We start from the raw sequence: 13,069 nt of genomic DNA on the forward strand, positions 1-13,069 counted from the left end.
ACAGATGGTGAATCGCAATCACAAATGCTCTGTGACTGCATGTACTTCCAGTGTTTTCTCTCTGCCAGCCTTTTGCCAGTGATCTGTTTCCCAGCTTGTTATCCTGGCTGGGGCAAACGACCCCCAGAGTTTTCCTCCTGGGGTTCCAGCCCTCACCTAGGTCATTTTTGGCTGCACAGAATTGGTTCCTCTTCTCTCCACCTCATTGAGTTCCCTCCACCACTCACCCTGTGGCCAGTCTTGAAGAGAATTCTGCAGCAAAGCTGAAGATAGTTTTCTTTTTCTTTTCTTTTTCTTTTTTGCATATGGAATAATATAGGTATTAGTCTATGGTGTGTCTGAAGGAGACTGAATGGTTAAGCTTTGCCCCAGCCCACAATAAACAGGTGTCCCAGGAAGCAAGAAATTGGGAATGATTTGTAGCACACATTTGTCTTTTAAAATTTTCCCCCTTTTGTGGGTAATTCCCCACTGGAAGAACTTTGGTGGGAAAAAGGCTCTTTTTCTGGCAGAAAGGTAGAGGCAGGTGACTGTGGTCCAGCCAATCAGATGTTCTCACCCATGACTCTTTCTCTCCAAGAAGTGATGCAGAGACCCAAGGACGGATGGGAAAACAGTAGAGGGGTGACTAGGCTGAGTCAAATGGCACTGAATGGTGTGAACTTGGCTGGGTTTCTGGCTCCCGAGCCCCCTTCTTTCCTGCCAGCTCTTCAACCTAGTACCCTTCCAACAAATCCAGTTTCCATTCTGTGAGCCCAAGTAAGTTTCCAGTGCTTGCAATCCAGACTGACATAAACCTATTTTATGTCTGGAGGAGGTGGTTTAAATAAATTGGGGAGCATCTGTGAAGTAGGATACTGGGGCAGCTCGGGTGGCTCAGTGGTTTAGTGCTGCCTTCGGCCCATGTTGTGATCCTGGAGACCCAGGATCGAGTCCCACATCAGCCTCCCTGCATGGAGCCTGCTTCTCCCTCTGTCTCTCTCACTCTGTGTCTCTCATGAATAAATAAATAAAATCTTAAAAAAAAAATGAAGTAGGATACTACACAGCAGTTCAAAAGGGTAATGACAGGTCTCTATGTACTGCCATAGATCTCTGAGATGCACCTGTAAAGTTAAATATATCACAATTTATCTAAAAATTAAGGGGTGCCTGGCTGGCTCATTTGGTAGAGCATGACTCTTGATCTTGCCATCATGAATTCAAGCCCCATGTTGGGTATATAGATTACTGAAAAAGACTAACTTGGAAAAAAAAAAGGAAAGAAATGCCTCAAGAGAAGGACTTTGTTTTGTTCACACCTATATTTCCAGGCCTATAACAGTGCCTAGCACATAGTAGGCATTCAACAAATATTTTTTGAATTAATGTACTATACAGGAAAAGATCTGGAAAGACACATATTAAACTGAAAATGGTGTTTTCTTAGAGGATGGACTATAATGTAGGGATGGTTGACAAGGGAGATTTTATCTGTTATTTCTTTTTTCTTTTCTTTCTTTCTTTCTTTCTTTCTTTCTTTCTTTCTTTTTTTTTTTTTACAAGGGAGATGTCTTCATGTATTATTTGTGTAATTAAACAATATAAAAAGATGTTTGAAGTTCGTTGCGGGATAGATAGAGGGATGTGTGATGACATTTGTGGCAGTCTCAAATCCATGCCCTGGGTCTTATACCTTCCTTTGGAGCCCTGGCCTTCTTCCTATCTCCATACTTCTGAATTCCTCGGGGTCTTTTTCTGCTTTAATATTTAGTCCTCTAACCTGCCTTCTGTTGTATGCGACTTATGTGTGTGTTCATTTTATCTCCTTGAGTCTGTAACTCCTGGAGGGCTGGGGCCACTCTTCTGTGACCTTTTTGTTCAGCTAGACTGTTGGAAACAAGATGACTTCCTGAACTTTTCATGAATACCTGCTGTACAGCCATGCTTATCACCAGGCTGGCAATCAGTACTAAGATAGAATAAGGATGATTTCAGAGGAGCCATGACACCCTTGCAGAAACAGGTCAGGCTTGTTGGCTGGGGAGTACTTACAGTACTCGGCAACAATACTTGTTTTTAATCAGAAGTCACAGCAGAGTAGCTGGTTTAGAGGAGAAACACTCTCCTCTCCAGGGTAACTGATTAAACTGTAACTATAAGTGTAATGTATGGTCCTTATCACACAGCAATGGAGATAGAAGTGTTATCTGAGAAGGGAGTTTAGCATTCTTAACATTCATCACATTACCTTGAACATATATCTAGTCTTAGTATGTGCCAGACATGGTGCTAAGCAGCTTTTCAGAAATTATCTCATTTAAATTTTTATAATACTGCTCTGAGAATTATTATTATCCTCATTTTACAGAGGAGGAAAAGGAATCAGAAACTTAAGTAAATTTTTGGTCACACAGAAGTAATGGAACTAGGATTTGAAAGCAGGCTTACTGACTCCAGAACCCAGGCTCTTAACTATGTGCTGCATTCCTTCAAACATGAAGGACTTTGTATAAAATGTCATCCAAACAGATAAACCAGAAATAGAGCTGTGTGGTATTCTACCCGGTTATAGCAGTAATACTTTAAAATTTTGGACATTTCTTCTGTGTGAAAGCATCATTTTAGTCCAATCAGTCAGTCAACTGATGCTGGGTATCGGGGTGTGAGGACAAAAACTTGTTCATACTTTGGAGAAATCCTTTGCAGAATTTGAGCCTTGTATTCCTTGCTTTGTATATGACCAAATATGCAGACTGGATTTTCCAAGGCTGTCTCGGGTTCAATGAATAATTTCACTGATACATGTTTGTTGAATTTTGTGTTTCTTTTCATGTATTTGCTCAATAAAGATAATCTGTTAAACCTAAAGTGCAGGGATGACTGGGTGGCTCAGTGGTTTAGTGCCTGCCTTTGGCCTAGGGCATGATCCTGAAGTCCGGGGATCAAGTCCCACATTGGGCTCCCTGAATGGAGCCTGCTTCTCCCTCTGCCTCTCTCTGTGTGTCTTTCATGAATAAATAAATAAGATCTTTTTTTTTTTTTTTAAACTTTTATTTATTTATGATAGTCACACAGGGAGAGAGAGAGAGAGGCAGAGACATAGGCAGAGGGAGAAGCAGGCTCCGTGCACCGGGAGCCTGACGTGGGATTCGATCCTGGGTCTCCAGGATCACGCCCTGGGCCAAAGGCAGGCGCCAAACCGCTGCGCCACCCAGGGATCCCAATAAATAAGATCTTAAAAAAGAATCTGTTAAACATAAAATGCAGAATAAACATAAAATAAAGCAATTTTATTTTGACACTTTCATCAAACTTTTAATATGAATTCATCAATTGAAATAACCTATTGGAACATGTGATTCAATTTTTATTTTGGATCATATAATCTGAGGACTTGTTTATTCATTTGTTTAGAAACTATTTATGAAAGGTGACTATGTGCCAGAAGCCATGGGAAGCAAAATAGATGTAGGCTTTGCCCATGTGTGCTAGGAAGGCTAGTTGGGAACCATCACGTGAAATAAGTAGGCACACAAGGAACTTTACAGGGAAGTTTGTTCAGACACTGAAACACAGGCGGGGAAGAGCTTAGTGAAGGAGGAGAATCCTGGGAAAACCTCAGGTGAAAGCAAGTCAGAAGGAATTCCAGGAAATATATCCCTAGAAAAATCCAGCATGGTAAAACAGTACAGAAAAAAACTTAATGCTTTAAGTTTACAATGTTCTCACATCTGTTGCTTCCGTTAATTCTCATCAGAAGCCTATGAATCAGGGAAGGCAAGCATAATTATGATTATTTCTATTGCTAAACATTGGGATCCCTGGGTGGCGCAGCGGTTTGGCGCCTGCCTTTGGCCCAGGGCGCGATCCTGGAGACGCGGGATCGAATCCCACGTCGGGCTCCCGGTGCATGGAGCCTGCTTCTCCCTCTGCCTGTGTCTCTGCCTCTCTCTCTCTCTCTCTGTGTGACTATCATTAAAAAAAAAAAAAAAAAAAATCATTACTAAACATTAAAGCTCAGCCAGGGACAAAGCTATGCCGCTTTTGTATCCTTGTTTCAGACAAGGCAAAGCCTGTGGGTTCTCTGGGTAGCCGGAAGGGAGCATGTAGAAAGAAGCAGAAGTGACGACCCCTACTATGCTGTGTGGCTATCTGAAAAAAAGCAGGCTGTGAAAGGGATTATAGGCGAAAGGAGAGAAAATGAGTGGGAAATATCAGGGAGGGTGACAGAACATGAAGGACTCCTAATTCTGGGAAACGAACTAGGGGTAGTGGAAGGGGAGGTGGGCGGGGGGATGGGGTGACCGGGTGACGGGCACTGGGGGGGGGGCACTTGACGGGATGAGCACTGGGTGTTATATGTTGGCAAATCGAAGTCCAATAAAAAATATACAGAAAAAAAAAAGCAGGCTGTGAACGAAATATAATAAATAGTTAAGTACTTCTTGGTGGCAGCGTTATACCTACTCTTCTTGGCATCTGTGTCAAGACAGAACACGAATCTAGCATTTTAGAGAGTTGTTCAATTTAGACAGTTGTGTAATTCTGAGATTTCATATCCAGACACAATCTGAGCGGAGTCTAGGGATTTGTGACCAGATCTTCATGGGTGGAATTAAAACAAGACACTACAACTCCCAGCAGGCCTCGGGGGCAGCGTCTCCTCCCTGACCCTTTTCCGCCCCGGCTGGGGGTGACCAATAACCGTTGGTTATTTGAATAGACCAATGATACCATGGAACTGTTTAGCCACCCAATCGCATGGAAGAGGGGGGAAACACCTTAGCCAATCCAAAGGCGTGGGGGCGGGGCCGGAGATGGGAGCTGTGAAAGAAGTTTGCTGACTAAGATGGCGACTGAGGCGCAAAGTGAAGGGGAGGTGCCAGCCCGCGATTCTCGCCCGAGGTGAGCCGAGTTCTTGGTCCAGCTGCCTAGGAAACGAGGCCGTGGGCTGGTCGTACTGACGCTTTTCCTTTGGGTCCTGGTGACCCAGTGGGGCCGGGCTTTGTTCCTTCCTCCTCCGGCGTTTCGCCTCCTTACGCCCGCTCTCTGGCCCAGGAACTGAGATCCAGCCTGGCCTCGGCGTGGTCCCGCTGATGCTGGACCGAGGTCCGCCCGTGTGGTGGCTGCGGACCCTCCCGGTGCCGCTGCGCGGAGACCCTGCTTGGTGGTGAGGAAACTCACGTCCAGAGCTGTTAAGCGGATTCCCTAACGTCACACAGGGCTGGGAGACAGCTCTGTTACACTTTCCAATCTGCTTCGAGGCAGTACGTCTTGAACCCGATCAAGGGTTGGACTGTCCGTTGGAAATGGGTCTGAGTTCTTGGGCCAATTAAAACGAATTTTTAAAAATTTTGTATTGTGGTTTCGAATGCTTACCACGAGTTCTACCCTCTTAGGAAATTTTTAGTGTGCCTGACAGCATTGTGGACTATAGGTGCAGTGTTGTACAGCCTATCTCAAGAGCTTAGTCTTGCTTAACGGTTACTTTATGCCTCTTAAGTAGGAAGTCCCCATTTTCTCTCTCCTGGCCCCTGGCAACCAGCATTCCACTCTTTCATTCAATGAATTTGACTATTGTAAATAATCTCCTATCGGTGGATACCACATATATGTAAGTGGAATCATTTGCCTTCCTGTAACTGGCTTATTTTACTTAGCGTAATGTTCGTAAGGTTCATCCATGTTGTCCCCTATTGCAGAATGTTCTTCTTTTTCAAATAAAAAAATACATGAGAGCGAGGGAACAAGAGAGCATAAGCAGGGGGAGGAGCTGAAGGAGGAGAATGGGACTCCCCCTTGAGCAGGGAGCTCCTTGCAGGGCTCATCCCAGGACCCGGAGATCATGACCTGAGCCAAAGGCAGACGGTTAACTGACTGAGCCAGCCACCCAGGCAGCCCACAGAATTTTCTTTTTTAAAAGCTGTAATATTCCATTCTATGTATATACCATATTTTGCTCTTCCATTCATCTGCCCATTGCCATTTAAATTGTTTCCAGGATCCCTGAGTGCCTGCCTTGGGCCCGGGGCATGATCCTGGGGTCCTGGGATCCAGTCCCGCTTCGGGCTCCTTGCGAGGATCCTGCTTCTCCCTCTGCCTGGGTCTCTGCCTCTCTCTCTCTGTGTTCCTCATGAATAAATCAATCTTAAAAAAAAAAAAAAGTTGTTCCCATATCTTGGTGATTGTTAATTGTGCCTCAGTGAACACGAGAGTGCTGGTAAATTGTTTGAGATCCTGATTTCAGTACTTTTGGGTAAATGTGCAGAAGCAGGATAACTATAAATAGTTATTCTATTTATAAATTTTTGAGGAGGGATCCCTGGGTGGCGCAGCGGTTTAGCGCCTGCCTTTGGCCCAGGGCGCGATCCTGGAGACCCGGGATCGAATCCCACGTCGGGCTCCCGGTGCATGGAGCCTGCTTCTCCCTCTGCCTGTGTCTCTGCCTCTCTCTCTCTCTCTGTGTGACTATCATAAATAAATAAAAATTTAAAAAAATTAAATTTTCGAGGAACCTTCATACTATTTTACATATCAGCTGCACTATTTTGCATTCCCATCAACAATATACAGAGGTTCCAATTTCTCTACACTTTGGTTGTCTTTTGTTTTTGTTTTTTGTTTTTAATAATAGCCATCCTGACAGGTGTGAGGTGATGACCCACTGTGATAAGGAGCAAAGCAAATAGTCCCAGCCAGAGCAATTAGGCAAGAAAATGGGTTAAAAAGGCTACACAATTGGAAAGGAAGAACTAAAATTGTTCCTGTTTGCAGACAACATGATCTTACATAAAGAAAAGACGAACAGTTAGAACTAATAAATTTAGTAAAGTTGCAACATACAAAGTCAACATACAAAAATCAGTTGCATTTCTATATTTTTGCAATGAGCTATCTAAAAAGGAAATTAGGAAAACAATCCCATTTACAATAGCACCAAAAAGAATAAAATACAGGCTAATTTTTAAACCTCCCTCAGCTTCACTTTCTTAACCTATAATGATGTCTACTCCAGAGAATCTTAATATTAAATTAGAGAGTCCTTTTTGAAGTGCTAGCCCTGAGCCTAGCAGGTAATAACATTCAGTACGTGATAGATTTTCTTTTTCCTGGTGGAACTAAAGAACAGATCAGAGGGATCTGCAGTTTAGAAAAATCATAATTTCTACAGGCATACCAAAATGTACCTTTTCCTAGAAAGAATTTCCAGGTAGTCTTGTTACAGCCTTGAGACCTTAGTTGTCTTAACTGATTAAATATATATTAGAATTTATTTATTTTTTAAAAGATTTTTTAAAAAAATATTCTATCCATTTATTCATGAGAGACCCGGGGGGGGGGGGGAGAGAGAGAGAGAGAGAGAGGCCCAGACACAGGCAGAAGGAGAAGCAGGCTCCATGCAAGGGAGCCTGATGTGGGACTTGATCCTGGGACTCCAGGATCATGACCTGAGCCGAACAAAGGCAGACGCTTAACCGTTGAGCCACCCAGGTGTCCCTATTTTTAAAATATTTTATTTACTTATTCATGAGAGACACACAGAGAGGCAGAGAGATAGGCAGAGGAAGAGGCAGGCTCCCTGCAGGGAGCCCTTTGTGGGACTCCATCCCAGGATCCAGAACCACACTCTGAGCTGAAGGCAGAAGCTCAACCTCTGAGCCACCCAGGCATCTCTATATTAGAATTTATAATAGAGTGAGCTTATTTTCATTGTCTCAGTGTAAAGTGTAAACCCTTTGGTTTGATGTTATTTGGTGCCATTTGTATTGAATAGGAGATTCCAGGTCTTGGGAAGATAGGTTTATGAGTGGAGACTGGATTCCTTTCCTAGCTGAGATGGACATGTTTGATTGAATGTGTCAATATCTTATAAGGAAGAATTTTTCACCACTGGAGGTGCCTATAAAATGGTCGATCATTTTTTGCCTGGAAATTGTAGAGAGGATTGATAAATTCAATCAGCTCGTCTCTCATCCTGCTCTAAAATCTTGAATTGTGATGAGAACCTAAAGACAAAACATTATTCTGTAGCAGGTGGAGTTTGAATTTGCCAACTGAATTTAAAATTTTTAAAAAGAATTTATTTATTCATGAGAGAGAGAGGCAGAGGGAGAAGCAGGCTCCATGCAGGAACCTGGGACTCAGTCCCGGGTCTCCAGGATCACACCCGGGGCTGTAGGCGGCACTAAACAGCTGGGCCGCTGGGGCTGCCCTGAATTTAAATTTTAAGTGCTGGGGATCCCTGGGTGGCTCAGCGGTTTGGCGCCTGCCTTTGGCCCAGGGCGCCATCCTGGAGTCCCGGGTCGAGTCCCACATGGGGCTCCCTGCATGGAGCCTGCTTCTCCCTTGGCCTGTGTCTCTTCCTCTCTCTCTCTCCCTCCCTCTATGTGTATCATAAATAAATAAATAAATAAATAAATAAATAAATAAATAAATAAATAAATAAATCTTTAAATTTTCAGTGCTAGTATTAGTTACATGATCAACACATATTCACAGAATCTCATCTGAATTTGAAACTTTTATTAATTTCATGTTGTAAAAGAGAATTTGGGTTTATGTAAGCCTTTTTTGAGGGCAGGACATATATATTATTATATATTCCCAAAGCTTAGCTTTGTGTAGATGGTCAATACTGAATAAATAATAGTCTTTTGTAATACATAAAATATTCCTTGTGGTGATAAATACCACACAAAGTATTTTTTTTCCCTGCAGATATTAATCTTTCTAATGTTCTGTTGGTGGTGTGGCCCTTTGTATTCATTCCATAAAGAAGAGGAAAGAATGGTCTGATTTGCACAGATCAGTTTTTATTTGCACATTGAATGGAGAATTCTATGCTTGTCCATTAAGAACTAGTTTTCTATTTCTTCATCATTATTTTAAGTCTGCTCCTAGTAATTAGCAATGCTTTTAATTGTTTTAGTCAAAGAAATAAGAAAAAGTTGCTCTGGGGGTGCCTGGGTGGCTCAGTCAGTTAAATATTGACTCTTGGTTTTGGCTCAGGTCATGATTTCAGGGTGGTGACATCAAGCCCTGCTTCCCACTCCATGCTCAGTGTGGATTCTGTCTCTCTTTCCCTGATCCTCCTGCTTGTGTGCTTTCTCTCAAATAAATAAATCTTAAAAAAAAAATTGCTTGGCCTGTAAAGAATTCTATTTTGACCTGTTGATGGTAAACAGCTTTGCCCCTCTTTCTGGTCTTTATCAGGTGGAATAATGCTTTAAAATTGAACTAACTTTAGTTATACCTTCAGGTTACTTTTAAGTGAATAGTTCTAAAGAGGAATCCACAAATAGAAGCTATCCTCTCTACCAATAGCAATATAAAAATAGTTAAGACTCTCTGAGGCCAAAGAGAGAAAAAGCTAAAGCAGGAAAGGAATTAGAGCCACCTCCCCACATAATTGGCAGTAGAGAAATACAGCTCAGTACTTTTGGATTGAAAAGATATATAAAAATTAAAGTGCTAACTATTATTAGATGAGGAGGGGAAATTGATGACAAAGAGTCACAGGCTTTTTAACCTCAATATTCACAGGGAAAAAAAGAAACCTGCTGTGAACCAGGAAAAGCAAACAGGAGTATATACAGGGTTGGAGGGAAGAAGCAAAGCAAGCCGTTGTAGTGATAGTATTTGTCATAAGTTGGTGACAGCAGTGTCCAAGTTTTGAGGCTCAAGCCTGCTCCTAGAATTTAGGAACAGCAGGAAGCTTAGGAACAGACTGCTGGATGCTTGCATGCCATTTTCAAAGTGTTTTTGGAGGATAAAGAAGGTGCCTTTAGATCTGTGGGGAAAGGGTCCTGCATTCTTCTAATTTACATACACTGTAGAGTATGGAATAGGGTTACTAAACACATAATTTCCTGAAGACTTCTTCTTTTTTTTTTTTTTTTTTTTTTTAAGATTTTATCTATTTATTCACAAGAGATACACAGAGAGTGGTAGAGACATAGGCAGAGGGAGGAGAAGCAGGCTCCATGCAGGGAGCCCGATGTGGGACTCCATCCGGAACTCCAGGATCACGCCCTGAACCAAAAACAGATGCCTATTTGCTGAGCCACCCAGGGGTCCCTCCTGAAGACTTTTTGTTATATTGTTCTTTCTCTAAAAAGTAGTGTGGCCTTCAAGAAAAGTGATAGATGGAACCTTTACTGATCCTAGGAAGACTTCCCTGTTCTCATATGCACAAGTGGGAAAACATGATTTAAAATATCTGAATCTGGGGGCAGCCGCGGTGGTGCAGCGGTTGAGCGCCGCCTGCAGTCCGGGGTGTGATCCTGAAGACCCAGAATCAAGTCCTGCGTCGGGCTCTCTGCGTAGAGCCTGCTTCTCCCTCTGCCTGTGTCTTTGCCTCTCTCTCTCTGTGCCTCTCATGAATAAATAAATAAAAATCTTAAAAAAAAAAATCTGAATCTGGTTTTGTATTTGTGCTGTCAAATCTTACCTGAAGGGTAATGACAGATTATTCAGTAGTCTTTCTTGAACCTGAATAGTTTTATTTATTTATTTATTTTATCAATTACCTGACCTAGAGTGTTTGATCATTATACTTGTAGATAGGGCCAGCCTTGCTAGAAAGAGAGGGGAAGAAGCAATATAATTTTAAAATTAATCCACATAAACTGGTAAGTAGCTTACTTTTCTTTGCCTTTAATCTTTGGTAGAATTTGTGAAATTAACAAGTGATTAAAGATGGAGGTTGCTGGTTGGTTGTGTGTAAGGTCATCAGAGAGTGGCAGTCTGTTTTTGTTGTTACTGCAAATCCAAGACACTATTTTATCCATTGGATGGGTTTGAGGAGGGATGCCTGGGTGGTTCAGTGGTTGAGCGCCTCCTTTTGGCCCAGGGCATGATCCTGGGGTCCTGGGATTGAGTCTGCATCTGGCTCCCTGCATGGAGCCTGCTTCTCCCTTTGCCTGTATCTCTGCCTCTCTCTATGTCTCTCATGAGTAAATAAATAAAATCTTAAAAAAAAAAAAAAAAAAAAAGGTGGGTTTGAGGAGACTCACTCCATTCAGGCTCACAAGAAGCCAATTGATAAATGCAAATTACCAAATATACAAAGTAGGTATATCAGCTGGTCTCATTAAAAAGAAAGATTTTAAAATTAATTAATTAATTAATTTGACAGCGAGATAGGGAATGGGAGCTGGGCGGGGGGGGGGGGGGTGGTGGTGGTGGTGTAGAGGGAGAGGGAGAAGCAGACTCCCAGTTGAGCTGGAAGCTCAAAGCTGCTGGATCATGACCTGAACTGAGGCAGACTGTTAACCTACTAAGCCACCCTCAGCTTGTCTCATTTTATCTTTGGGGCACACAGTTGATTAGATTATTGCTTTTTCTTTTTCTTTTTTTAATCAGCAATGATCATTTTAGGATACCTCTGGTTATCTTGCCTGAACCTTCTTCTTATTCTTCTTTTTTCTTTTAAGATTTTATTTATTTATATATTTGATAGAAAGAGAGAGAGAACACAAGCAGGGGGAGCAGGAGAGGGAAAAGCAGGCTCCAACGGAGCAGGGAGCCTGATGTGGGGCTCTATCCCAGGACCCTGGGATCATGACCTGAGCCGAAGGCAGACACTTAACTGACTGACCCACCCAGGCTCCCCTGAACCCCCTTAACTACATTTTTTATTAGCCATCTTTTAGGATGGTTATTTCTAGAAATGCCAGTGCCCATCTATTTTGTGCTGATGGTTTTCTAGTGTTACTTGATGTATCAGTCAGAGTTCAATTAAGACACAGAAACTAATATAGTAATTTGAACAAAGGATTTTTTTTTTTAAATTTTTTTAATTAACTTATTTATTTATGATAGTCATCAGAGAGCGAGAGAGAGAGGCAGAGACACAGGCAGAGGGAGAAGCAGGCTCCATGCATCGGGAGCCCGACGTGGGATTCGATCCCAGGTCTCCAGGATCGCGCCCTGGGCCAAAGGCAGGCGCTAAACCGCTGCGCCACCCAGGGATCCCCCAAAGGATTTTTTTTTAAAGATTTTATTTATTCATTCATGGGACAGAGAGAGAGAGAGAGAGGCAGAGACACAGGCAGAGGGAGAAGCAGGCTCCATGCAGGGAGCCCGATGTGGAACTCGATCCCGGGACCCCGGGACTACGCCCTGAACCAAGGGCAGAAGCTCAACTGCTGAGCCACCCAGGCATCCCTAAAGGATGTTTAAAATAAAGAATTATTAAAAAATAAAGAATTATTAACTATAATGGAATTAGGGTAACAGGGATTAGCTAGTAAGAACTAAAAGAGATTTTTTTTTTAAATTTTTATTTATTTATGATAGTCACACACACACAGAGAGAGAGAGAGAGAGAGAGAGAGGCAGAGACATAGGCAGAGGGAGAAGCAGGCTCCATGCACCGGGAGCCCGATGTGGGATTCAATCCTGGGTCTCCAGGATCGGGCCCTGGGCCAAAGGCAGGCGCTAAACCGCTGCGCCACCCAGGGATCCCCTAAAAGAGATTTCTAAAGATTATATTATATTATATTATATAGTAAATATCAGAAACAGCTTATATATATCAAACTCATCCTGTTGTACATTTTAAGTATCTTGCAGTTTTATTTGTCAATTATACCTTGATTAAACAAACAAAAAAAGAATCCAGTATAATTTTTAGGGCTGAGTAGAATGTACCAGGAAGAGGTCCAGACCTTGTTTAAGGCTTGGCTGTGGCTCACATAGAATGGCAGAAAAGAGTTTGTTGGAAATTCGCCTCATAGAACTTCATCCACTCTTTAGGGGACGCCTAGGTGACTCAGTGGTTGAGTGTCTGCCTTTAGCTCAAGGCATGATCCTGGAGACCTGGGATCAAGTCCCACACCAGGCTCCACACAGGGAGCCTGCTTCTCCCTCTGCCTATGTCTCTGACTCTCTGTGTCTCTAATGAATAAATAAATAAAAATCTAAAAAAAAAAAAAAAAAAAAAAAAAGAAAGAAAGAAATCCACCCTTTAGGGTACTGGGGAAAGCTGTTCATAGGGAGGTGTCTTGGAGGGAAGCTACTGGTTTATGGATGCTGCTGAGTGCTGAGGATTGCAGGAGCAGGAAGCTATCACTGGAGAAGCTGC

The 13,069-nt window shown here is 42.6% G+C and overlaps 1 protein-coding gene across 1 annotated transcript in view; it reads left to right on the forward strand.

Annotated features, from left to right (window-relative positions):
- The first annotated feature begins 4,751 nt into the window (after positions 1 to 4,751).
- The window catches only part of ARHGAP19 (Rho GTPase activating protein 19), a 62,935-nt gene continuing 54,617 nt past the window's right edge, over positions 4,752 to 13,069 (forward strand). Inside the window, exon 1 of the mRNA XM_072805834.1 lies at positions 4,752 to 4,887. Within this exon, the coding sequence (XP_072661935.1) occupies positions 4,832 to 4,887 (56 nt within the window). The 5' untranslated portion in view covers positions 4,752 to 4,831. The remainder of the gene's footprint in view (positions 4,888 to 13,069) is intronic.

The sequence above is a fragment of the Canis lupus genome, chromosome 29 (genome assembly GCF_048164855.1).
Source record: "Canis lupus baileyi chromosome 29, mCanLup2.hap1, whole genome shotgun sequence".
Lineage (NCBI taxonomy): Eukaryota > Metazoa > Chordata > Mammalia > Carnivora > Canidae > Canis > Canis lupus.